The sequence below is a fragment of the Neovison vison genome, chromosome 8 (genome assembly GCF_020171115.1).
Source record: "Neovison vison isolate M4711 chromosome 8, ASM_NN_V1, whole genome shotgun sequence".
In the NCBI taxonomy this organism is placed as follows: Eukaryota; Metazoa; Chordata; class Mammalia; order Carnivora; family Mustelidae; genus Neogale; species Neogale vison.
Window position 1 is genome coordinate 11,509,012 of NC_058098.1, and position 27,115 is coordinate 11,536,126.

General features: G+C 49.7%; 1 protein-coding gene across 6 annotated transcripts in view; it reads left to right on the forward strand.

Annotated features, from left to right (window-relative positions):
* Positions 1 to 7,461: 7,461 nt before the first annotated feature.
* The window catches only part of KCNB1 (potassium voltage-gated channel subfamily B member 1), a 101,330-nt gene continuing 81,676 nt past the window's right edge, over positions 7,462 to 27,115 (forward strand). For all 6 annotated transcript variants that reach the window (XR_006386119.1, XR_006386122.1, XR_006386120.1 and 3 more), the window contains exon 1: positions 7,462 to 8,028. Coding sequence is in view for 1 of the 6 variants with exons in the window: in XM_044262863.1 (XP_044118798.1) it covers positions 7,462 to 8,028 (567 nt within the window). In the remaining 5 variants the exon portion in view is untranslated. The remainder of the gene's footprint in view (positions 8,029 to 27,115) is intronic.

Sequence of the window (27,115 nt, forward strand, 5' to 3'; positions counted from 1 at the left end):
ATAGTAGGTGCGCAGGAAATACACACTAAGTGAACAAGTGGTCTGTTCCTCATTGTGGGCGAGTTTGTCTTTTATCCTGGATGGCAAGGAGTCATGAAGGTTTATCAGCAGGGGAGTGACCTGGCCAGACTTCTGTTTAAAGCCTACCCCGGTAGCTGTGGGGAGGTTGGGTTAGAGGAAGGATAAAACTAGGGGAGGGGGGCACCTGGGTGGCTCGGTAGGTTAAAGCCTCTGCCTTCGGCTCAGGTCATGATCCCAGGGTTCTGGGATCGAGCCCCACATCAGGCTTTCTGCTCAGCGGGGAGCCCACCTCCTCCTCCTCTCTCTCTCTCTCTCTCTCTCTCTCTCTGCCTGCCTCTGCCTGCTTGTGATCTCTCTCTGTCAAATAAATAAAATCTTAAAAAAAAAAAAAAAACTAGGGGAGGAAGATCAGAGAGGAGTCAGATGAGACCAGGAAGAGGTGGACAAGGGCAGTGGAGAGAAGGTAGAAAAGATACCAGTTCCTAAAGGACAGGGGAGCTAGACGTCAATGAAATGTTATCTTACAGGAATCAGTTCATTTGCTCCCAATCTCTATAGCTTTGATTTCCTCCTTTTGCTGACTTGCTCCTTTTCCATCACATCTTGGAGTTCCCAGGCCATCTGCGGGGAAGAAATATTACTTTACTTTTAATTGCTTTGCTGGAAGCTCATGCCTCAATCCATCCATGCCCTGTATTTCATCATTTTTTGGCTGCAGACCCTGGGAGTCGATGGCTTTGGCAAAGTCCAGGCTACAAAAGGGTTTGATGGACTATGTGCAGGTTTACCTATCTCCTTCTGTGGGACCCTTGGGGGCACCCATATTTCCTCCCAGGAAGGGAGCTGGAGCTTACCACAGAGCAATACATGTCATAACAAACTCTAAAATGGTAGGTAGAAGACAAGTGAGTGGTGGCCAAGAGAGTGATGGCCAGTGAGTGGGTGGGTGGATGGATGGGTGGACGGATGGGGGCGTAGGTGAGCGGTGGACAGACGCATGAATATTTGGTCTGGATAACTGTGTGGGGGGAAGAATGAGTAAGTAAGTAGATGCATGGATAGGTGGATGGATAAGTGGATGAGTAACTAGGTGGGTAGGTAATTGGGTATATGGGTGAGTGGGTAGATGAATGGGTAAATAAATGAATAGGTAGCGGGTGGATAAATGGTTGGAGGGTGTATGAATGGGTGGAAAGATGGGTAGTGGATAGAATATGTGAATGAATGGAAAAAAAGATGGTTGTGTGGGTACATAGATTGATAGATAAGTGGGTAGGTAAATGGTTGGGTGTACAGTTGGATAATTTGATGGCTATATGGTTGGATAGTATATGGATGGTTGAATAGATGGCTGGATTGATGGGTAGGTGGTGGGCAAAAGATGGAAGAAGAACCGATAAATATTTGGGTTGGTGAGAAAACTGGCCTCACCCTTTAAGGAAGCTGGTCCAGAAAACCCAGAGCTTAATGAAGTTCATCAGGCTAGAGTAGAATGGGATGGATACTAGAATCAGACATCTGGTCACTCAAGGATCATCCAACAGCAAATAGGTCTTTATATTAGCATATTCAGCCCAAGGGTGAGAGAGCTTGAAAGAATCTTAAATGAGGTCAGATACATGCAAAGCATTTAGTACAGTGTCTGGTATAGAGTAACCGCTCAGTGTTGGCTGTTACTATTGTGGCTGTTGCTACTATGTTATATGAGTGTGCACTTCCTAGTGTTAGGCATGGGTGCTAAGCATTACGTATGTATTATCTCAGACTTCCCAGCAACTCCGGGGGGGTAGATTTTACCATGAGCCTCATTTTATTTGTGATTATGATTATTATTATTGGGTGTAACAAAAGAGAAGCAGGCAAGAAGACTGGAGTCCAAGCTGATGGAAAATCCCCCGGGGCTGCTGGAACTTTGGGCAAGGCCACAGCAAAGAGTTGTCCTGAGTGACATCCATTCAGAGATGTCAATGATTTCCCTTGAGCCATTGGGTGGCCCTGTAACTACCTCATAAAGCAGTTATTCCTTCCCAGGGGTCTGTGAGGGAGAGGGTAGAGGGGAACTTCTCGTTCTGTGCCTGGAAGTGCCAAGAAACTTGAGGACACTTAGTGGGATTTTAAGTAAGTGATAGCTGGTATTATAGAGTTTAAGAAGGAAAAAACTGACTTCAAGTGGATACATCTCTTGCTACCACAGTTGAGAAGGGATTCACTTGTATTTATAGGGGTGAATTGGGTTAACTTGGTATCACTCAGCCTCAGGTAAAAAATCTCAACACCTCTGGGCAGGAAGTCTGCCGAGAGGGCCTCAATAGATATGGTTTGTGACCTGGAACCAGCCCTCAGCTGCCCGCCTCTCTGGTTAACTTTTGGGGTACTGTTCTCCTTGATGAGCTGTTGATTTTTCCCGTCTATAAAATGACATGGTTATACTTGAACACTTATAGGGGCGGGGGGAGGGGGCTTCTCTGTAAAACATTCTGAATTTTATTATTCTTTTTGCCCTGTTTCCTATAAGTTCATTAGCATTTCCCCTGTTTCTTATAAGTACATTATAAGGAGATGGTAAACTTTTGGTTTGTGGAGAAAGAATTGTATCAGTTGGACTCTTTGGGACATAAAGGAAAACATCACAACTCAATCTGGGTTAGATAAAAAGGGAGGATTTACTAGCTCACACAGCTGGAAAACCCAGGGGCAATGCCTTGAGGCACAACTAGATCCAGAAACTCTAATGACATTGTCAGGACTCAGTATCTCAACCTCTGGGCTGCACTTTCCCCTGAATTGCTTTTAAGTCTCTCCTCTTATGATGGCAGAAAATTCTAGGAAATGAAGGCGAGATGTTTTCAAATAGTTACAGTCTTTTCATTCAGAAAGTAAAAATTCTCAGCTGCATGCTGTGCAGAGCCTGGGGAAACAGAGAGACAGAGCTATTCCCACTATCTGTACTTACAAGATCCAGATGTATCTAGATGTTCTTTATCTAAATCTGGAACCCAACTTTGCAGGACTTGGGCCACCCAGAGGAAAGAATCCAAATGACAAGGAATATCTAGCACGATTCTCGGGCTTGGGGAAGAATCAATCTCCTGCCTGAGCCTTGTGACTGTGACCTTGCCTACCATCTCCTCCACCACTATCCCAGTCTCAGCCCTTCACCTCTGGCCCCGACAGCTGCCGATGCCTCATGAGGGGTCTTCCTGCTGTCATCTTTGTCGCCCCCAGTACTCCATAATGCACACAGCTGCTCACCTCACAGAACATATCAGCATGTGGGACTTCCCTGCTTAAAACTCTGTCATGGCTTCCCATCAGGATTAGAAGAAACTCAAACTCATTCCTTATAACCTTGAGAATAAAATTCCAACAAGGCTCTGCATGGCCTAGTCCGGTCTACCTCTCTAACCTCCCTTCCCAAGGTCATTTCCATCTTACAGCTTTTGTTTTCATTGGCTCCCCTGCCTATACCCCTTCCTCAGAACTTCACATGGTTTTCCTCTCCTTGCCCTGAGGTTCTGAGCTTAGATATATCACCTCCTCCTGGAAGACTTCCTGTCTGACAACCCTGTCTAAAGTTGCTGGCGCCTCTCCCAGATATGCTCTGCCCTTCCTCTTGTTTACTTTTCTTCATGGCATTTATCACAATCTAAGTGATCAGATTTCTTTATTTAACTTGTTTACTAACTGTATTCCCCGCCAGAATGTAAGTCCAAGAGCATGGGGATTGCTTGTTTTATTCTTCTCACTATATCTCCAGTGTCTAAGAGTAGTGTTTGGCATATAGTAGGTGCTCACTAAGTCGTGGTTGAAAGAATAGCATTTCCAGACCAGCAAATTCTTTTGCCTTCTATTAAATTAATCTAGGGTTTTTCAACCTTGGCACTATTGACATTCAGAACAGGAGGATTATTTATCGTGAGTGTCCATCCTGTGCCCTGGAGGATGATTAGCAGCATCTCTGGCTTCTACCCACAAGATGATGACATCTTGGACAAGGACCATGATGATGGAGGTGATGAGAAGTGAACAGACTTCAAAAAATGTAGTAATATTGGGGCACCTGGGTGGCTCAGTCTTTTAAGAGCCCAAATCTTTTTTTTTTTTAAAGATTTTATTTATTTATCAGAGAGAGAGAGAGGGGGAGAGAGCGAGCACAGGCAGACAGAATGGCAGGCGGAGGCAGAGGGGGAAGCAGGCTCCCCGCCAAGCAAGGAGCCCAATGTGGGACTCGATCCCAGGACACTGGGACCATGACCTGAGCAAAGACAGCTGCTTAACCAACTGAGCCACCCAGGCGTCCCAAGGGCCCAAATCTTGATTTCAGCTCAGGTCTTGATCTCAGGGTCATGAGTTCAAGCCGTGTGTTGGGGGGCTCCATGCTGGGCATGGAGCCTACTTAAAAAAAAATATATATATATATATATATAATTTTTGTACATTTTATTAAATATATTTTAATATTTTAATATAAAAGATATAAATATAAAAAATAAAAAATACATATATGTACCTATATATTATGTTAATAGTATGTATATAATTGTATATGTACACATAATATTATGTATATAATACGTATATATTATACTATGTGTGTGTGTGTGTGTAGTAATATTATGTGCAACACTATGGAAATGAATATTATGTGCAACACTATGGAAATGAATCTCTTTGTTTTATAAATGAAGAAAAGGGTCAGAGAGGGGAAGGGGCCCTGTGGCTTAGCCACAGCTTTCTCATCCAAAGCAGAGTGCTTACTGTGTATCCCTATCACCTATTTACTTGTCAGCAGTAAATATGTATTTGAAAGAATAAATAAGTGAACATGAGGCCCAACTATGGCATCCTTAGGGAAGCCTTGCTCACCTCTTCAGGTAAATCCTTTGGTTCTGTATTCATTTCTAGAGATTATTTGATGGATTCTGTCTCCTCCACTGGACAGAAGCTCCAGGGGAGGATGGTACCTTTACCGAGCCTGGCACAGGGCCAGACACACAGTAAACTCTCAATAACCAGCTGCTCAAGGTAACATGAACGAATGAATAAATCACCGGGCTCTATAGACCAGCTGACCCCTCACTCTCTCTTCCCCTCACCCTGCTTTATTTTTCATCTTAACCCTTGCCCAACCAACTGCCACATTGCCTATTTCTCTGTTGATCGACTTCATTGTCCACCTTCCTCCACTAGAATCCAGAATTCCATCCTACAATTCGATTTGAGAATCTAGCATGGAAGCACATGAAAGCAAGGGCTATTTAAAATTGCAATCTGCCCCCACTGCACCCCCGCCTCTATCCCTCTCTTCTGCTTCCTTATGCTCCCAGCGCTTATCATCGTCGGACATATCTTCTGACTTTCTTGGTTTTTGTCAGTCTCCAGCCAGCTCTCCAAGGAATAAACATTTGTGTCTGATTCCCAGCTGTTTCTCAGCAGTTTATCCTAGTGCCTCACACAGAGTAGGCGCTCACCCCCCCTTCTTCACCTGACAAAGGAAGGCGGGATTGCGAGGCAGCCGGGAAACGGAACCAGGTGGGAAGGGCCGGGCCGCCAGGTGCGGCAGCTCCTCTCAAAGCCCTAGCCCGCCCCCATCCTCACCTGGAGGCTGGGCCGGGCAGGCAGGAGTTAAGCGGCGCGCACGCTTCCGACCCGCAGGTGGCGCCGTCCCGCCTCGGTGCCCGACTCTCGGCGCTCCGAAGTGCGGGACAGAATCGCAGCCAGCGCAGAGCCTAAGCTCAGCCTCGACTTGTTGATCTCGCTCAAGCAGCAGCCGCCGCCGCCGCCGCCGCGGGAGCAGGAGCAGGAGCAGGAGGAGGTGGAGCAGGAGGCGCCGCCCGATCGCGGACCTGCCACCCGCGCCCCCAGCGCTCGCCCGCGCCCCCAGCCTCAGAGAGGGCGCCCCGGCTCCGCGGCGCCTGCAGCCCTAGCGCGTCGCCTGCCCGGCCGGCGTAGGCCGGGCCCGGCCCGGCCCCGGGTCCGCCGCTGCCCGCGGGCGGGGGCGCCCGGGCGGCCGGGGCGATGCGCGTTCCCTGGCCCCGGGAAGCGGCCGCCCAGGGGGTGAGTGTTGAGGCGCGCGGCCAGCGGCGGGGACACAGAGGAACAGAGGAAGGGGACTCGGTTGCCGCGGTTCGGCCTGTTGGTCTACCCGGGCTCCGCGGCTTCAGGCGGGGGGTGGGGGAGTGGGTGGGGGGATATTATAGGGGGGCGAATTCTTCGGGCAAGGGTTGGGGCCTAGGGAGGCACGAGGGGAGAGGGCGTCAGCACATGCTGGGGGGCTTAGGGCAGCCCCCGAAATCACCAGCACGCGGCGGGAGGAGGGCACGTTTTGAAAAGGCCAGAAAATTCAGCTCCTTTCCCCGCCTCCCACCTCCCCCACCCATTCCCTTCCAAGCACCGGGAAAGGCGCAGAACCCGGAGTTATAAAAAGCCATCGCAGGAGAGGAGCGAGGAGGGGGGGAGGGGGCGGGGAAGGAGAAGGAAGGATGGAGCAGGTTGATCTGTAGGACTCTGCGCGCCCCTCCCGGTGTGGAGTAGGGGTCACAGAGGGAGGGTCAGGACTCCGCGCAGATCTTGGCTTTGCATCTTTCAGGGCTCACTTAGATACCGGAGCGACCTCAAGAGATGCTCCCGTGCTTTCGGGAGAGGGGTCGCTCCCGAGCGAGGCTGTCTTTTTGACCACCCTGTCAGTTGTGACCTCCGACAGGTGGGCAGCAGCAATTCCCCCGAGAATTCCCCCCAACTCTTTCAAGGTTTAGAAAAACCAAACCCGCTGCCACCCCCTAGAACTCAAATTCTAATTATTTCGAAGCAGGGGGAAAGAAAAGATGAGAAATCTATTTTAAAAAAAAAAGTTTTTCATACAGCGCCCTTTTCTGCCCATTGTGGGGCCTGGTTTGGGACTCGACGGGGAGACCCAGAAAGAAGCGAGTTTCAGCACTCGATGGGGAGGACAGCGCCCCGGGCGGCTGGGTCGGTCCTGGGCTGCAGAAACCCGGGGTGGGGCCTCCGGGATACCCGGAGCGCCTCTTGGGGGCCCTCTCCCCGCCCCGAAGAGCCGCCCCTCCCTCCACCCATGGGGTGGGGCGGACTTCAGCACCGGCGGGAGGGACAGCGCCAAGTCGTTCAGCAACCCCCACCCCCCCACCTCGCCCCCCAAGTCCTGAGCCGCTTAAGTACCGGGAAGGTCAAGGCCAGTTGGGGCCCAGGTGGAGAGGTGGGGAGGGGCCGCGCCCAGCTCCCTGTTTGCTGACCTGCGTCCGCTTCCTGCCTTGCAGCGGTCAGGATGGAGGTGAGAAGACGGCCGTGACGCGTGCAGGTGCAGTCCCCTGCACCCCCAGCAGCCCACAGCGCTCCCTGCCCCCCTCCCCCGCAGCGGCCGGCCTTGCCGTCCAGTGACAGCGGCCTGGGGGGGCAGGGGGGGCGGGGGTGGCCGGACCAGCGATGCCGGCGGGCATGACGAAGCATGGCTCCCGCTCCACCAGCTCGCTGCCGCCCGAGCCCATGGAGATCGTGCGCAGCAAGGCGTGCTCGAGGCGTGTCCGCCTCAACGTCGGGGGTCTGGCACACGAGGTGCTCTGGCGCACCCTGGACCGCCTGCCCCGCACGCGGCTGGGCAAGCTACGCGACTGCAACACGCACGACTCGCTGCTCGAGGTGTGCGACGACTACAGCCTCGACGACAACGAGTACTTCTTTGACCGCCATCCAGGCGCCTTCACCTCCATCCTCAACTTCTACCGCACTGGGCGACTGCACATGATGGAGGAGATGTGCGCGTTGAGCTTCAGCCAAGAGCTTGACTACTGGGGCATCGACGAAATCTACCTGGAGTCCTGCTGCCAGGCCCGCTACCACCAGAAGAAGGAGCAGATGAACGAGGAGCTCAAGCGGGAGGCTGAGACCCTGCGGGAGAGGGAGGGGGAGGAGTTCGATAACACGTGCTGTGCAGAGAAGAGGAAAAAGCTCTGGGACCTCCTGGAGAAGCCCAATTCTTCCGTAGCTGCCAAGGTGAGTCTGGGATCTGCGGGCAATTGCAATGGGGGCTCTGCCTGGGTCCCCCGCTTGATGACCACCGCTGGGGGTCTCTGGCTTAGTTCCCAAATAAGAAGACCCGAAAGGGGGTGGGGCTCTGGCCCAGACCTAAGAGGTGAGGACCAACCCCCTGCGACTGTTCTGTTTGCACCGGTTACCTCATCCCTTGATGATTAAATACCTATATCTCAACTCTGTTGGAGAAGAGGATTTGCAGAGACGTCAACTCCCACAGCAAGAGGGTAGACTGAGTAAGAAGGCACAGAGGGATGTTAAAACCTTGCTGGGATGGAGTTGAGTTTGGTCTGTATACTTAATGCTCCCTTGTGGAGTCCTAGACCCAGGTGGGAGGGGGGTCATGTGCGATTCAAATACTTATCCCTGTATTTTTAACCCTACTTTGCCCTGAGGAAGGAATAAAAGCAGCTTACAGACGGGCTTGGAGGACACAAATACCGTCAGGCAGTTTCAACATCAGTAAGAAAAATGAGGCAAAGGGACTCTGAGGGGTGGATGTGTGCATACGTGACGCACACAGCTGGCTGTGGATGCTTGTGGGTGAAGGGTCACCCCTGGTTTGTTCTTTCTTTCTTTCATGAGTTTATTCCAAGAATGATTTGGTGCAGCTTGTAAAGATGCTTTGGCTTTCGGAAGAGGATGTAAATTTTGAAATAAGACAGAAAAATGAGGCAACATGAAAAAATGAAGCAGAAGTAGGCAAAAAGGCTTAGATCAAACCTAGGGGGCCAGTGTGCTGTGGGGAAAGGCAGAGGCTATGCCGGCCCGGGGCAGACTCGGGGTGGGGGGGCCAGACCAGGGAAGGGGGTCAGTGGTTGATGAGCGGCTCTGTTGTGTGAGGCTGGGTTCCGGGAATGGCTCAGAGAGATGGGGCCTGTCTTCAGGTGGCCAGCGTGCTGGCGTTGGGAGTAAATGGCAACACTGTGTGTTTAGTGCTCTCAAAGAGGTTGTGTGAGGCCCAGGGGGAGCCAGAAAAGAGAAGTGTTGATGTCATATCCAGGACTGCCATGTCAGGAAAGACATGTTGAACACTTTCAAAGAGTGGGGCCAGGAGGGGTGGGGATGGGGTGGACAGGCAGGTCACTGTGTTCGCGGCAAAATATAAAGGCAGGAGGAAGTGTGTACACCAACATCATGTATGTGCTTGGGCTGCCTCGTGCCCCCGCTGGCCTCTCCTTCTGGGATCCCCCTGGCTTAGGTGGCCCCTCGCTGAAGATCCACCTGCAAGGCTGGGTCTGAAGGGGACACTGTGGGGTCCCTTTCCCAGATCTGGCAGCTTGGGGAGAGGCCTCTGAGAATAGAGGCAGGAGAGGGTGGCTGGAAGGAAGGTGGATGGAGGCCTGAACATTTTCCCTCTTCCCTGGCAAACCCCAAGAGGATGTAGAGATTTCTAGGCCTGGTTTCCTCTTCTGTGGGTTGCCTCTGACCATAATCCTGCCCTAGGGTTTGTGTCCAGAAAGCCTCCCTCTTAAGACAGTCACTCACCCTTAACCGGCTTAGGATCAGCAGACTTATTTTGCTATTTCCAGGCCTGACAAGGGTTCCTCCTACACACACCCTGGTTAGCCCCAAACATGACTCTTCCCCCACTCCACCCCTCCACCCTGTCGTGTCCCTAAGACATGAGAATGAGGGGCCAGGGAGGGTCGAGTCACCCTTCCAGAGAAGAAGTGGGCAAAGGGCTGTGTTTGGGTTGGTGTCTGGCAGCAAGACAGGGAAGGGAGCTTAGGCTTGCAAAAGGCGCTGTTTGGGAATGAACAGCCTTGTCTTGCCCTCGGGTTAATCCGCTCACGGGGTGGGGCTTCATGACCTCTCCAGGATCCCAGGCTCAGGCTGTCAGCTCACATTCCCGGCAGATGGACAGTCTGCCAGCCAGAGCTGAAATGGGGAGACAGGCAGGCAGGCTCATTGGTCCCTCAGAATAGAAATCCCGACCACCATTGATGAAACATGTACTGTGTATGGAATGTTACAACACAATTGGTCCTTATACCAGCTCTCTGTTATTATCCTGCCTTTTACAAATAGGGAGGTTCAGAGAGGTTGAGTAACTTGCCTAAGGTCACACAGCAGGCAAACAGGAGTAGACAGAAATTCAAACCCAAGTGTGATTTTGAAGACATTGTTCTTTCCGTTGTGGCTGAGTGTCATAGACTTCTCCCCAGTCTCCCTGCTTCCACTTTTGCCCCCTGCACTCATGGTGCACAATGCAGCCAGAGTGAGCTTTTCAAAATATAGGCTGGATCACATTTTCCATCTTCTTAAAATTCTCGAGAGGTTTCCCACCACACTCAGAATAAAATCCAAACTTTCCACTATGGCTTACCAGACCCTACTGAATCGGTCCCCATGTCCTGTCTCTGAGTTCATCTGCTCAACTCTCCTCTGGTTCACTGGCCTCCAGTCCACTGGCTTCCTTGCTGTTCCTATACAGGGAAGGCTTCAGCCTACCTCAGGACTTTTGCACTGGCTATACCTGCCACCTGGAATACTTTACCCCCTTGTCTCGCTGCCAGCTGTTTCTCCTCATTCTTCATTTAAGCAAGTCCCTGTTCACAATAAGCCCTCCTCTGAGAGACCCCTGTCTAAAACATCCTCCTTCCCTTTACTCTGAAACCACATTCAGCGTCTTTCCTGCATAGGCTCTGAGCACCATCTGAAGTTGTATTTTCTTCCTTTTCTTCCTCCCCCCTCCAGAGAGTGAGTTCCATGAGTTATAGTCACTGCTCTGTTCCCAGCACCCATCAAGGTGGCTGGCCCAGAGGAGCTCCAAATAACACGTGGACTGAATGAAGGATCAAGCCATCAGTCAGTCAGCGTGTCATGGGTTTTGGGGATCTGTCTCTTGTTCCTCATGGCCTGCCTGCAGCCCAGCTTCCTGGCCTCCTTCAATCATCTGTGCTTTGCCTACTCCATCCATTCCCCAAGTTAGGTGCCTTGCTTGTCAGAACAGCAAAGCCTGTGGACATTTCTCAGAGGCCCCAGAATGAGATCGTCAAATGGAGGATCATTTCTCGGTGGTTGTGGGATGCAGGAACAAGCATATCTCATATGTTTAGAGCAAGGACAGACCAGGATCCCAGGTCCAGTCCTACCCCCTCCCCAGTTTTTGGCCTCAGGTAGGTGGTTCACCTCTGTGAGCCCTCACCTTCCCCCTATAAGATGGAGACACAAGGTCCTCCTTGCAGAGTCATCCTGAAATCCTGTTTCTCAAGATTTAGCACAGTGCCTAGCACACAGGAGTAGGTGCGGCTTGTTTTTATAAGTGGGAGCAGAGTCCTTCTCGATGACTGGGTGGGCTGAGTTGAGACCAACTCTTTCCTCCTGATAGCAGTACCGGGAGACGGAGCTGACGCTGTTAATAATTGATGGGATGTTCTGGCAACGCAGAGACAAACCAAAGTACAGGCTCTTGCCTTCCCTGTCAGGGGAGTGAAAATCAAAATCCATTAGGCAAAAGGCAGTGTGATGGATTCTTGTTTGGAAGCTGGGGTCGGCCCTGTCAGAGCGACAAGATTGTGGTCCTGGGCCACCGCTGGGTTTCCGCTTTCTTGGAAAAACCTCCAGGCTTTTCTTAGCAGGAGAGAGAGGGGTATAATTTGCCAGGCCAGGAGCATCTGCCCTCCCTGGAATAGTCTCGGGGCATGTATCTCAGTCTGATTGGCTCTGATTGGTTGAGTGTGCTAGGCACTAATTAGGGGTACTTTAAAAACCCCTATCTCATTGAAATCCCCTCAACATTGAAGGATAGATTATCCTATCAGGCAGAAAGTTCCAAGGTAGCTGGTTTGGGGTTAATGGCTCCAGGATGCCATCAGGATTCTAGAATCTTTCCGTCTTTCTGCTCCTCCAGCCCCTGCACGTGGCTTGGTCCCCAGGCTTGCTGCCTCTTGTCACAAGACTGCTAGTGCCAACCCATGAGGTCCAACCAGTGAAGAGGGTCATTTCATCCCTGAAAGGCAAACCTTTCCCAGGAGCCTCCTCAGACTTCTTTTCAAATCCCACTGGCCAGGATCAGGTCACACGCTCATGCTCTCCCTGCAGGGAAGCCAAGGAAGGCAAATGTCTAGCATTTTCAGATGCAGGAAGAAATGGCTTCGATGAGCGGTATTAAGACTCTTTCACAAAGAGAAAATTGAGGTTCTGAGAGGTGAAGTCACTTGCTGGAACTCCCATAATTAAACGCTCAATAAATATTTGTTGAAGGAATGAAAATAGCAGAGCTAGGACTTGAGCCCTGGCTGGTCTGGTTCCCAGCCTGTGTTTCTGAATCCTGAAATCTTGGGCAGATTCTTTAAGCTGTCTGCACTGTACTGAGCTCATCAGCCAAATGGTAGTTAGAGCAATGCCCACCTCTTGGGGCGTTTTCGATGACTCAGATTTCTGATGTGAGTATAATTTGCAAATGGAAAGTACTTTATAAATGTGAATAATCATAATAATTATATATTCTTATATTCAAAAGTGAGAGCAGTCTCTATTTCAAGATAGTGGTTAGTATTTTGCCCACCACGATTTGATGAAGAATCCTGTCTGGGTGGGGGTGGGGCACCTTCCTGGCTCCGTTGGTGGATTGTGGGACTCCTGATTTCAGGATTGGGAGTTCAAGCCCCATGTTGGGTATTGAGATTACTTAAGAATAAATATTAAAAAAAGAAAAAAAGGAATCTTTTCCAGGGTCTAACAGATGTGGTTTAGTTCTCAGGTCCATGGCTTACGAGGAATACGACCTTGGGCAAATTCCTTCCCTTCTCTGAGTCTTAGTTTCCTCCTCTAGGAAATACGGATTAAAATGGAGCCCACCTGAGAGGGCTACGAGGTGGTAATCTGCAGGAAGTGCCTGGCACATGGGCACCTCCGGTAAATGACGTGATGATCAGCATGACCAGAGGTTTCCTCTCTGCTAACGACACCCCTGCTTGGCAACATCTCCTGTCCCAGTGTTGTGGATTGCCCGATCATTGCCCACCCCTTTGGGATTTCATACCTCTAATGTGATGATGCTTTGTTTCCTTAACCTGAGCCAGGGGGATTCATGTATTATCATCGGGGAAAAAAATGAGGGCAGAGGGTGGGTGGGGGCGAGAAAATGAGGGAAACTAATCTGGAATCTACGGGACCCTTTCAGCGCTATGAGTCATCAGTGGCTGAGGCTCTTGTCAGCCCAGGTTGGTCATCCTAGATGTTTGTGTTTATTCTTCGGAGACGATATCACAGAGATCCGGAATCCTGGCTGTGGGTTTACACCGTCCTGGGTTGGAATCCCAGCCCTGCCATTTCCTAGCTCCCGACTTTGGGCAAATCACTTCCCCTCCCCTAGCTTCCATTTCCGGATCTGTAGATGAGGATGACATTAAAACCTCCCTCATGGGGCTGCTCAAGGGATTAAGTATGATAGTGGATGTAAGGCATTGAAGCCAGGCGTCAGAAATCCTGGATCCGCGTTTGATGTAAGGAAACACAGAGGATGCCAGGGACTTGGCTGGGTCACGAGTTGGTGAAAGATCAGGGATCATTTCCAGGCCTTTCTGACCCTCATCGAGGCTCAGAGATCTTTCCATTCTGTTAGGATGCTTGACCAGGGTCATACCTTGGCAGCTCCTAGGGGGTTTTAAAAGGCTACTAATGTGAAAATGCTTAGGGAGGGAAAGTGTTGGCCAAATGAGCAGTTTGGCCAAAGCTTCATTAACTGAAAGAGAACAAGCCTGCAGTAAATACCAGCTCCATACCCAGCACTTTGTGTACTTCCTAGACTTGATAGTAGCATGGATGAGAGCCCTGATTTTAGGGCTGGATGGCCCAAGTTCAAAATCTGGTTCCTTTACTCACCTATTGCATGATTTGGGGCAGACCGACCGCCGTCCCTCTCCGTGGTCCTGTTCCTTCCCGTATCAAGTGAGGCGGTAACAACGCCTGCCTCATGGAGTCACTACACAAGCAACGGCTTATAGAAAGCCCTCAGTAACTTTTAGGGTTTTGTTTTTCTTTTTAACTGTCATTGTCTCATTTAATCCTGATGATCCTGCCAGGTAAATAAGCTCCTTTAAAAAAAAAAAAAAGTCTCCTTCTTCTAAAATGATCTGTGCTCATTGTAAGGTGTGGCTGAATCACTTGTTCACCATCGCAGGACAGCTGGGGCAGAAGGGGGACTCAGCCCGGAGAGAGGAGAGGCAGTGTCCCACCCAGATCCGTTTAGCTCTTAGCATTTCGGTGCCACCAGCCCAACTCCCAGCCGTCCTGCTCCTGTAGTGCTTTGCCTTAGAAGCCTCCTGTGGCCAGTGAGTCCAGTTAAGACAGGGACCTGATGTCCCACTCAGAGCAGCCCTCCCCTGATGACTGATGCGGACAGCTGGAAAAACACCCCGGCCCCCTCACCCCTGGATGGGAGTATAACTCAGATGTGCCCCGTCTACAAAGGGCCCCAGAGTTCCTGGTGCCCCCGGTCGTTCCTTGCTTGATAATACACCCTGTTTGGCTTCTTTCCCTTCCCTGTCTCAGTGTTTCCCTTCCCCTACCAGTGTTTTCTGGGATGACTTTTCACATAAGCCACTTGTGCTTGGATCCTGGTCTTAGGATCTGGTTCTAGGGGGAATGAACCACAGATCTGTGGGCGATGTCACGTCTTCAGTGTCCTGGTTGTCTTGTGGGCTTAAAAAAGCATCTTACAACAAAACCCCTATCAGAGATCCTCCTAAAAGAAGAGAATCCTGGGCTGGCGGGTTTCGTCAGTCTTACCTCCATCTTCTGGATAAAATAAGAACCAACAGCAGCAGCAGCTACCAAACAGCACTTAACGGCCAGTGCAGACGCAAGGAGAGTCATGGGCCCAACGGATCTGACTCCCGAGCCACCCCGGGAGGGAGCAACCATCATCCTCTTCTCAGAGTCATGGATACCACGGCCAGAGAGGTGAAGGGCCTGGCCCACAGTCACACAGGGAGAGGGCGGGCTCTCTGACTGAACCCATGGTCTGGCCTCAGGGCTGTGTGAAGAGCCTTCAGGAGGTGAGAAGGGAGCTCCAGGAGCCATCCCCACCTTGCTCTTGCCCCATCCCCCCGGGTGGGGAGGGACCATGCTTTGAGGGGAGGGATGTGTTCAGCATCTCCCACCTGACGGGAGGGTTCCTGGCTCCCGATCCCTCATGACCTGCCCCCAAAGGCTACTGGCTGGGACTACTACAGACACAGATTAGCATTAGGCATTATTTTAACAGGTAATTTAATAGATAAGGGCCCAACCTTATCCCTGAGGGAGAGACAGATTCTTGCTCTTGGTGTCTCTGGTAAAGATGAGCGTGACCAGGGGGAGCCAGGGAGCTGAAATTCACATGCTAATGTCCAGCGCACAGTTCTCCTTCAAATGTTTCCCTGGTGACATAAGTAACAAATAAAACGTAATGTCGCCACACAAGACCTATTCCTAAGGGCCTGCCTGGTTCAGATCCCACCTCCATCACTTCCTGGCAGTGCAAGCCCACGGGACACCTCACCTCTGTGAGACTGGGAAGTAGACGTGTAACATAGGGCACACTTCACAGAGTGGTGGCCTTCAACCCTGGCTGCACCTTCAGATCCCTTGAGCTTTGAAAAACACTTATGCCTGAGCGCCACAATTGGAACACAACCCCCAGATGAATTTCTTGTTTTATTTCCAGCAAAATACATAAAACATAAAATTCGCCATCTTAACCACGTTTAAGTATATAGTTGAAGAGTGTTAAGTATATACACATTGTTGTGCAACCAATCTCCAGAAATTATTCATCTTGCAAAACTGAAACTCTGTATCTATTAAACAATAGCATTCCATTCCACGCCCCCCCCCCGCCCCAGCCCCTGGCAACCACCATTCAGCTCTGTCTCTATGAATTTGACTGCTCTAGGTGCCTCACAGAAATGGAATCATATAATGTTTGTCTTTTTGTGATTGGTTTATTTCACTTGGTGTAATGTCCTCAAGGTTCATACATGTACTAGCCTGTGTCGGGATTTCCTTCCTTTTTAAGGCTGAATAATACTCCATTGTATGTGTTTAACACGCCTTCTTTAGCCATTCATCCATCCATGAATGGTTGGCTTTCTTCTACTTCTGGCTACTATGAATAATGTTGCTATGAACCTGGGTATACACGTATTTCCTCCAGACCTTCTTTTCATTCTTTTGGGTATATATCCAGTAGTGGAATTGCTGGATTGCATGGTAATTCCTTTTTTTTTTTCTTTTTTGAGGAACTGCCATATTATTTTCCCCAGCAGCTGCACCATTTTACATTCCCACCAACAAGGCACAGGTTCCAATTTCTGCACAATTTCTGCACATCCTCACCAGTACTTGGTATTTTCTGTTCTTTTGATAATAGCCATTCTTCTGGGTGTGAAGTGGAGTCTCATTGTGGTCTTGATTTACATTTCACTAATGACGAGTGATGTTGAGCATCTTTTCATGGGCTTGCTCGCCATTTGTACATATTCTTTAGCAAAATGTCTATTCAAGTAATTTCCCTGCTTTCTAATCAGGTTGTTTTTTTTTGTTGGTTTTGTTTTTTTTGTTGTTGTTGTTGTTGAGTTGTAGAGTTCTTTATATATTCTGGATATTAACCCCTTATTAGATCTATGAGCTGATATATTTTTTCCTACATATTCTGTAGGTTGTGTTATCACTTGGGTGATTGTGTCATTCATGCATCTAAGTTTTTTAATTTTGATGAAGTGCTATTTGTCTATTTTTTCTTGCATAATCTATGCTTTTGGTGTCATATCCAAGAAGTTATTGCTTAATCCCACGCAATAAAGCTCTCCCCCTATCTTTTCTTCTAAGAGTTTTATACTTTTAGGTCTTACATTGAGGGCTTTGAAACATTTTGTGCTAATTTTTATGTGTGGTGTGAGGTAAGGGACCAAGTTTTCCTAGCACCATTTGCTGCTCTGGATGAGATCTTGGGTAGATCCGTGGGGTAGAGCATGTCAGAGGCCCTAACAGACATAGAGCTCTGTGCACAGTGCTGGGAACATAGAGAGGTGCTGTCTGGGTAATTGCTGACAGAGATAAGTGACAGTCCCTGACACACCCAGCATGGCTCCACCATTTCACTTCTACTCATGAAAGTTTTGTGGAATGCAAGTGAGAGAGAGTAAAACCCAAGCATGGGGGACACCTGTCCAGAATGTGGCTAGTTCGCACCCCACCCCCCGCTGCTGTGTCCCCATCCTCTCCCATCGGAACAACTGCAGGAGCCTCTTCCTGTCTGTGCTCCCATCTTCCCGCCACCCCCACAGTCTGTCCCCCACATGCAACCAAAGGGACGTCTATGAGTCAGATCACTCCCCTGCTCAGAATCCTCCCATGGCTCCCATCTCCCTCAGAAAAAACACTCAAGTCCTACGCTATGCCTCCTGGGCCCTTGTCTAACATCTTTTCCCTCTCCTCCAACATCCTTCCAACCTCCTTCCCTACCACTCTCCCTCTCTCCATCACTACAATCTAACCCCAGTGGCCTCTTTGCTATTCCGGTGGCATACCAGTCTACCACCTCAGGGCCTTTGCATTTGCTGTTTCTTCTGCCCATAATCTTCCTGCAGGTATTCATAAGACTCACTGCCCACGTTGTTCAGATCTCAGCCCAAACGTCGTCTTCTCAGCAAGGCAATCCCTGACCATCCTATAAAATAGTACCCCCAGTGCTCTCCATTCCTCTCCTGCTTTATTTTTCTCTACCTGACATGGCATACAATTACTTAATTATGCAATTACCTTTTCTATCCCCAACTTGGGTCCAAGCTTCAAAGGGTCGGGCTTTTGTCTGTGTTGTTCACTGTTGTACCGCAGTGCCTAGAACAGTGTCTGCCACTGAGGAGGCACTGAATAAATGTTTGTCAAATGAATGAATGATGTTATCCTAGAGATAACTGAGAATACGTACTTGTCGATGGAAAAAGAAATTTATTTACAAACTTTGGGACTTGGGTTGTTATTGCTAGCACATTTCTGGAAGTCTGACTCGCATCACCTACCGCCACACTCTGGACGCTGAACGCCTGCGGTTTCTCTGCCCAAGCTCGGTTTCTCAGGCTCAGCACTACTGACGTTTAGAGATGGGTAATTCTTTGCTGTGAGGGGCTGTCCTGTACATTGTGGGGTGTTAGCCGCAAACCTGGCCTCCACCCGCTGGATGTTGCATGAGAAGTGGGCATCACAGAAATAAAGGATGAACAGCTGCCAGGAGGAAATTGCAATGTTCCGGGCAAAAGAAGATGGCAGCCTGGGGGGGGGGGGGCAGGGGAGTCCATGAAGAGTGGTGGGTTTGGGGATATATGTGGGATGTGGGGGCAGTTCCTGGGCAGCCACAAACCCTCAGCCTCCCAGGGTCCACAGATGCCCAGTCCATGCTGTGGGTCTTAGCCCCTGACTGTTTTCTAGCTGTGAGTCCTTGAGCCCCGTGGTGCCGTTTCTCTGTCTATAAAACGGACCCAGTCACAGCCCTACTGCATGAAGATGTTGTGAGGGTTAGATAAGGTGAAATGGTAAATAACGAGAAACACACGCATCAGCTGTTCTTGATTATGACCGGCCCAATGACCTCAATGAATGAGATATGTTGAGTACCTACTGTGTGCTGGGCACTGTACCAGGTGCTGGGGACACAGCAGAGAACGAAACAAAGATCCCAGCCCTAATGGCACTGATATTCCAGAAGGAGAGAGAGTGAAACCATTCAAAGTATAAACAAATACAGATACCAGTTGGAGGCGACTGTGAAAGAGGAATCCTGAAATAATCAGGAAAGATGAACCCCGCCTGGATATTTGATGCTACTGAGGAATTAAAGCCCTTTTTTAAGGTATGATAATGCTATTGTGTTTGTGTTTTAAAATATTCATCTTTTAGAGATACACACTGAAGTATTTTGGATGAAATAGCAAGATCAAATAATGTAATATTTTGGTTGGTGACAGAAGCCATTGAAGAAAGGTCAGCAGGAAAGGGAGGCATGATGTTTGGGTGGAGGCCTTTACAAGGATGGTCAGGAGAGGGCTCACCAAGAAGGTGCCAGTTAAGCAAGGATATGTAGAAAAGGAGAGAGGGAAGTCTGTGGACTTTGCAGGGAAGTATTGCTAATGGAGAAGACCACAGATGCTAAGGCCCTGGGTGCAGAAGCAGGTCTGGGTCAGCCAAGGAATAGGCAGGTGACCAGTGTGACCGGACCAAAGTAAGCCAGCAGAGGAGGTAGGGAGATAAGATCAGAGGGCTGACCTTGTCTGTCACTGTTGGACCGTGGCCTTTCCACTTAGCCTCCACATTGGCCTCCCTGCCTCCAGCCTTCCTTCTCCTGTCCATCCTTTTCAGAGAACCAGAGCCATCTTTCTCAAGTATAATCTGCTCACATCATCCCCTTCCAGAAACCCTTCCAAGGTTCTCACTACTCCCAGGATAAATCCAAACTCCTTAGCTTGACCTTCAAGGCTCCAGCCAACTTCTACCTTCACTTCTTTCCCTACCTTCTCCCTGACGCCTCTGCTCATTCCATACCCGCCTCTGGCACTCCCAGACTACCGGGTCCTTCCCTGGTCCTGCTCCACACCTTTGCCCAGGCTGATCTGATCTGCCCTGCACCCCCTTCTTCCACTTGTTTGCCTGCGGTGTCTCCTCCCTTCCCCACCCACATTCTCTTCAGGCAGCACTGGCTGCTCCCTCCTCTGTGCTCCAAAAACCTGCTGTTCTTACCTTCCTTGCACAAAACACTGTGAAGAGTAGCTTATGGGCTGTTTTGTGGATGCCAGGCCTGGCCCACAGAGAGACAGGGTTGCTTTAAAAAGCAGGGTCGGCAGCCTGACTGCCTAGATTCAGATCCCAGCTTAGGGATGATTCAAGCTGTGTGTCCTCGGTGGGATGGGTTAACTTCTCTGGGCTTTGACTTCCTGATCCATAATTTGGGGAGGGTGACATCAGCCCGGGTGCTGGTTCTATATGAAGCACGCAGAGCAGTCCTGGGCACTCAGCAAGTATTCAGTACAAGTTAACTATGGTTGTTATTATTTTTGCTTAAATGTTAGTAAGTGTTTGTTGAGTGAATGAGTGAGCAAACTTGCATGATTGCGAGAGGACTGATCAGAGGGCTTTCCCCTGCAAAGCAAGGGTCTTGCAGGTAGGTGCACCCTCCCTCCCATTTCCTACCACCATCCTTGTCTCTACCTGCCCACTCCATGCTCACACTTCCTGGGCCAGGAATAAGTGACCTCAGACCTTCCATTCACAGCAAGGAGACACAACTGAATTAGACACTTGAGGTGTTTTCCTCGTGCCCTGTTACATTTTTGCTCTGCAACAAGGCCGGTCTCCACTATAATTGCCCACTGTGGGCTGACAGGTGGACGCTGTCTGAGAGAATCATGTTCCATTCGACAAGTCCATACCATCACTCACATCCACCAGGTAATGGGCCTGGAATGAAACGGCTTCTAAAAATAGACCAGCATGTTTCACTAATTGCTGCTCAGGGCCCATCCTTGACTCTTTCAAGGCCCGTGTGATCCTTGGGGCCCTTGACCCTGGTCAGTGCTGCCTCTCAGAGTCCCTGTGGACCCAAGTGTACCCATGAGGCTGCCCATGATTGCCCTGCCAGTGGTGTGTGGGAAGCAAAATGAAGGTACAGCTAGGATGATGATATTGAACCTGCCTTCCATTTGTTCATCGTGCCTGGAATTCCCACTCTCTTTGAAGGGATCAATTTTCCTTTATCTTCTTACGCCATGGGTATGTTTACATATCATTTATTATTCCTTGAAATAATGACTGCAATTTCATTCAGTCATCCTCTCCTCTTCCTGGGACAGTCCTTTTGGTTTCAAAGCTGGCTTCCATTCTGCAATCCTCTGGACCTGATAACTTTACGTGGGTGCATGTGCATATTTTGAGCTCCTGCTTCAATGCCACCTGTTGTTTGTGCGACAAATATCCATTGCGTATGACTGTATTCTAGGCACCGTTCTGGGTGCTTGAGAGGCACTTGAGTATCTATTAGTCAGAATTCTTTTGGCTGCAGGTAACAAATATACAGGTCAAACAGACCTAAGCAGAAAATGTAAGTGAAAAGTCCTGGGTTAGGGACAGCTTCAGGCAGGGTTGGATCCAGGGGCTTAAATATGTCATCAGTCCTTGGTGTCCAATATCTCTAAGCTCTGGCTTCTCAGCAGGCTCCTCTACCAACATGGCTGGAAAGATATCTCCAGCAACTCCAGGCTTCCATCCTGTTGGAAAAGCATGTTTCTTTCCAAATAGAGCCAGCAAAACCCCAGGACTGATTTTCATGGGCCCATCCCTAAGCCAATCACTTCAACAGGTCTGGATCACATCTTAGTGACTGGAGCTGGGAAGAGACCAAAAGATGGAAGTAAAAGAGGTGGAATGCAGGGAGAGATTGAGTTGCTACTACCAAGAGTAGGAGTGGGGGGGCAGCGGCAGGGAATAAATGTAAGCAGCAAAAATAATCCACAGCCATCATGGAACTTCTAGGCTCCTGGAGGGATATGGGCATTAAATAAATAAAAAATAAATGACAGTAATCACACAGCATAATCTGTATGCTGTGAAGGAGAGAAGCAAGATCTTTTGGGAGAGAACAACTGGATGTAGTCAGAGAGGGCCTATCCCTGCAGGTGGCCCTTTCTGAGAACCTGAACTTGATTTCTCTCCTTCCCAAATTGCGGAAATGACTTTTCTTCTGCAAGTTCTATCTTTCTCTCTTGCACCCTTTAGTGTGCTCCCTCTTGGATTCTATATTCTTCTGAACTTATTTCCCCGAAGTAAGGCAGGAATTTCTCAAAGTCTAGGACTGTATCTTCTTAGTTTCTGTGTTCTAAAGCAGGGTGGGTGGGCTGCTCGTTTCATTCCTGAAGTTCTACTGGAACACCTGCCACTGGCCATTTGTTTACCTATTCTCTGAGGCTGCCTTGGGTTACAATAGCATTTCCGGGAAACGTTTGCTAACCAGTATTCTAATTTTAATTTTAGCCCCAGGGACTAAAACAGAGGAGGGGTTTTGTCAGAAGGGGTTTGTTGGAGGGCCAGAGGAAGGGAGTGAAGGCACAAGCTAGATGTGTGACCTTGAGCAGATTTCTTTTTTTTTTTTTTTAAGATTTTATTTATTTATTTGACAGAGAGAAAGATCACAAGTAGGCAGAGAGGCAGGCAGAGAGAGAGGGGGAAGCAGGCTCCCCGCTGTGCAGAGAGCCTGATATGGGGCTTGATCCCAGGACCCTGAGATCATAACCTGAGCTGAAAGCAGAGGCTTAACCCACTGAGCACCCAGGCGCCCCTTGAGCAGATTTCTTAACCTCTCTGGGCCCCTGGCTCCAGCTCTTGCAATGCCAGCTGCCTCTTCTCACCCTTCAGATCTCAGCTCATATGTCACCTGTTCAGAAAGGCCCTCCCTGACCTTGAATGACCAATTTGGATGTGGCGGCCTTTATGCTCTTTCCGCGATGAAATGTCTCTCCGGTTTCTTTTGAGTTTAGGCCCACCGGGGGCAGGCATCCTTCCCTTCCTCGTCACCTATGCTTTCCCTTGTCTCAGATGTCACATCCGGTAGGATAAGTGGAAAGAAGTCTGGTTTGGAACTCTGGAGACTTTGGGTTCATAATCCCAACACCGCCACGTACGTGAGCTATAAGAACCCGGGCAGACAGACCCTTCGGCTCCCCGGCCTCAGCTTCCCCGGCTGACAGCTGGGCGTGGCGGCTCTGCCAAACCGGAAGGACCCCGTGAAGCCGGAAGGACCGGCACCCCCTGCGGCCAACATGGCGCCTGGTCAGGTTCGGTGCTTCGTTCCCGTAGTTGGCTTTCCTTCTCCCCTCCTTTTCTCAAGAGGGAGAGAAGAAAGATAGTCTACCCCACACCTTGCCATAATGCGGCCTCCAACTACGATGCCTTGGCTGCTCGATTCTTCAGACAATGACTGTGCCAAGGAGCGGCTGGAAGGTAGGCAGCTTCTCTTACATAAAGCTCTGTGCAAATGCGGCCCAAGGCGCGTCCGCCAGTCCCGCTCCGCGTCCTTCCAGGCTGCTTCCCCCAAGCCCCCCCACCCCCTCTATAAACATTTTAGACCCTTGCTGGCCTCAAGACGGAGAGAATAGACCAATCCAAAGAGGTCGTTTTCCAGACGGACTGGAGAGATCCGTGGTGGGTGCGTGCGTCGTGGATGCCCCCAATTACTGAGTGATGCCCTGGGGAGGAGGGGGTGGCTGGCTGTAGAATTTGAGGGGGTAGAGTGCCAAACGAAAATGCAGTCCTCCTCGTTCAAAAATTCCCAAGAATTTCAAGACCATGACAGCAGAGCCGGCCTTTCAAGTACAGGGCCCTGGGGGACCGTGCAGGCTGCACTCCCACGAAGCCTGCCCTGCCCAGGAAGAAAGACTCAGAAGTCCTGGGCGAGGCGTAGGAGGTCTCTCAGTCCCCGAGAACTTGCCAGGGGAAAAGTGCCTTCTCAGGGACCTTGAGCTCAGATGGTCACAGGGGCCAGGGAGGTAGTGTTAACAAGCAAAGCAGCGGGTGCCTAGGTGGCTCAGTGGGTTAAGCCTCTGCTTTCAGCTCAGGCCATGGTCTCAGGGTCCTGGGATTGGGACTCTCTGCTCAGTGGGAGCCTGTTTCCCCCTCTCTCTCTGCCTGCCTCTCTGCCTCCTTGTGATCTCTCTCTGTCAAATAAATAAATAAAATCGTAAAAAAAAAAAAAAAAAAAAGGAAAAAAAAAACAAGGCAGCTGGCTGAAAGAACTGTGATATTTCAATGAGCAAGACAGTGAACTCTCAGCCTTGGTGTCAGAGAGGCAGCAGGGAACAGTGGGGACTGGAGAATATATGCGTATTGAAAGAGGCAGCTGCTGTTGAGCTCCAGGCTGGGTTCTGGGCCCAGCCAGAGATTTTCTTTTTTGTTTTTATTGCTTTCTTTTTCTTTTTTCTTTTAAGAATTATTTATTTGAGAGACAGTGAAAAAAGCACGTGCAAGTGCTGGGAAGGACAGAGGAAGAGAGAAAGGGAGAGAAGCAGACACCCTGCTGAACTCAGAGCCCGACACACAATTCAGTCTCATGACCTGAGCCGAGATCAAGAGTCAGACATTGAACTGACTGAGCCAACCAGGCGCCCCCTCCAGAGATTTTAATTTTTTTCATGTGAGATATCCCAAGTTACTAATGTTGGCAAATAATTTAAAATTAAACAGATCTGAGTGGGCTGAACACAGTCCTCAGGGCTCCACTTTTTGACCCTTGAGGCACAGAGCCTTCTGATGGCTAGAAATGGGAGGAGGGTCTGTTTCTGGTCTCTTGAGGCCCTCCCATCTAGAAGGGGGAGCTGAGGGTAGGGCTTGGGTGACAGAAGCAGCAGGTTCCCCTCCCCTCTCCTTGCTCTGGCAGCAAGCATAAGACAGGGTAGCAGGTGTTTGTTGAATGAATGACTGTCCTACCCAGCTGGGACTTGGCTTCAAAACCCAGGGCACCCCGAGCGGGTGCCAACACAAGTCAGGAAACTCCTTAACTAATTAGCTAACAGGAACCAACGTCCCCCAACCCAGCCTCCAACTAGAGCAGGAAGAAAAAGCTGCTATAAGGCTGTAAAAAGCACTGTATTCTGAGTGAGCAAACTGGTCTGGTACTGAGCCTTAGGTTCCTCATCTGTAAAATGGGAATAGCAAGTTCCCAGGGGGTGTCCGGAGAAGTCAATAAGAAGAAGCATGTAAAGTGCTCAGCAAAGTGTCCGATGTGCAAAAACTATAAGCTGGTGTTATTTTTATTTTCATCTTTCTTTCCTCCCCATCCAAAGATTTGGCCTACTTCTAGGGGCTGTGGGCCCATGGAAGAGTTTATTGTGTAGAATTAAATTTTAGATCCTTGCAAAGTGGTATCAGGTCTACAAATTCAGGCTGGGAAGCGTGAGTGTTCAGAAATTTGGGGCAGAGATTGGGGGCCCAGGGTGGGAATTCTCATGTTCAAGGTTGGAATTATGCTTCTTGAGATCAACGCAGTGATATTCATTGTTGGGACACTGGCATTCAGGGTCACAGTTCTGGGGTTCAAGGTTAGAAGGCTGCCATCCATTGTCAGAATCCTCAGATCTGTAATTGGACCCAAGGAGTACAGCGCCAGAGTACCGCTACTCGTGATGGAAACTCGAGCGGGCAAGGTCGCAACGCAGATGTTCCAGGCTGGAAGTCATGTTCAGAGACCGAATTTTGAAGGTCAAGGTCAGGACACCTCAGTGGTGGTGGTCATGATTGGAATTCTGGCAGGCACATTCAGAACCTCGGTGTTTGGTGTTGGAACTCTTGTCCCTGACTCAGTATTTTGTGGGTCTCATCCCTTATGTGTGTCATTAAAGCTTCATCGTCCATCCCCTCGGCAGCAGTTCCTGGAGAAATGCAAACCACAGAAGACCCCCAAACCTCCATTTAGCTGGTGGGATTCTGTCATTTATGCCTCTTTCTCCTTCTGTTTCTGATGCCCATCCACTCAGGAGGTGTTCTGAGGGGTGACCTGGTCCTCAGGAAGGCAGCTAAACAATGTCTCCCCGGCCCCACCTCTACCAAGGACCCTTGCCCTGTCATCAACCCCATTTAATTTACCTTTTCTTGTTGGTTGGCCCACAGCAGGCCCTGGGAGGCAGCCCTGCCAACCCCCAGATCTCATCTCCTTGTTCTCCAAAGAAAGGCAAACGGTGTTAAGTAAAGGTCCGAAAAGATGCCAAGGCTTTGTGGCTTCCCGGGCCTGGGAAATGTGTGGCTGGCAGCAGCTTGTGGGGAAGTGGAATAGTGTGCTGGTCACTGTGGTCACCACAAATGCCCTGTTAGCGTCTGCTGGAGGGGGGGCTTCATCTATGGTGGGATGGGGAGGTGCTGCAGGGTCACCTTTCAACTCTGCATACCACATGCGTGTGCACGTGACAGGCATTTAGTGCTAAGGTGGTTGGCAGGGACCAGTTGCTAGATCTCATTTCCTGGTAAATGACTATAGCTCCCCTCACCCACACTCATGCCCCCACCCCCCACCTTCACGCTCTGAAAGTTTACCCTCCTTGTTTCTTTCTTTCTTTCCTTTTTTAAAAAATTTTATTTATTTATTTGACAGACAGAAATCACAAGTAGGCAGAGAGGCAGGTAGAGAGAGAGGAAGAGAAGCAGGCTCCCTGCCAAGCAGAGAGCCTGATTGTGGGCCTTGATCCCAAGACCCTGGCATCATGACCTGAGCTGAAGGCAGAGGCTTTAACCCACTGAGCCACGCAGGTTCCCCCTTCCTTGTTTTTTTCATACCCTTTGCACCATCTTGTGTATTATATGTTTATCTGGCTCATCTCACTACATTATAAGCTCCATCAGAGAGGGACTTGGTCAGGTTTTGCTTGTTTTCTCAGTGTTTAATCTGTGCCTAGGAGTGCCTGGGTGGCTCAGTCAGTTAAGCCTCTGCCTTTGGCTCAGGTTATGATCCTGGGGTTCTGGGTTCAAGTCCACGTGGGGCCCCCTGCTCAGCCAGGAGCCTGCTTATCCCTCTCCCTCTGCCTGCTGCTCTTCATGCTTCTGCTCTCACTTGCTCTCTCTCTCTCTGTCAGATAACCAAATAAGATCTTTAAAAAAATCTGTGCCTAGAATAGTAGTTACTAAATAGAATTTATAGCGTGAATGAATGAACGAATGAATTTTCCCCTTCGATATGGTCTTAGAGAGTTTTTCAGGCCTCAAACCATTTCACTCAGAGTCCACCGACAGTCTTATCCATTCTTTCTATACAGAGTTTTTGGACAGGGGTGCGGGAGAGTGGCAGTAGGGAGGGGCATTAACTCTTCCATAGCTTCCCATTGCTCTTGGAATGATTTCCAAATCCCTTATCTGGTCACTGAAGACCTATAAGAACTGCTACCCACCTTCATATTACACACATCTGGCTCCTTCTCGCCTTTCTTAGATCCTTAGGACTCCACTCGGGGGTCTTACCTCAGGACCTGTGCACATGCTGTGCTAGCTAGAACAATCTTGCACCTCCCACCTTAGCCCCCTTGGCCTCCTT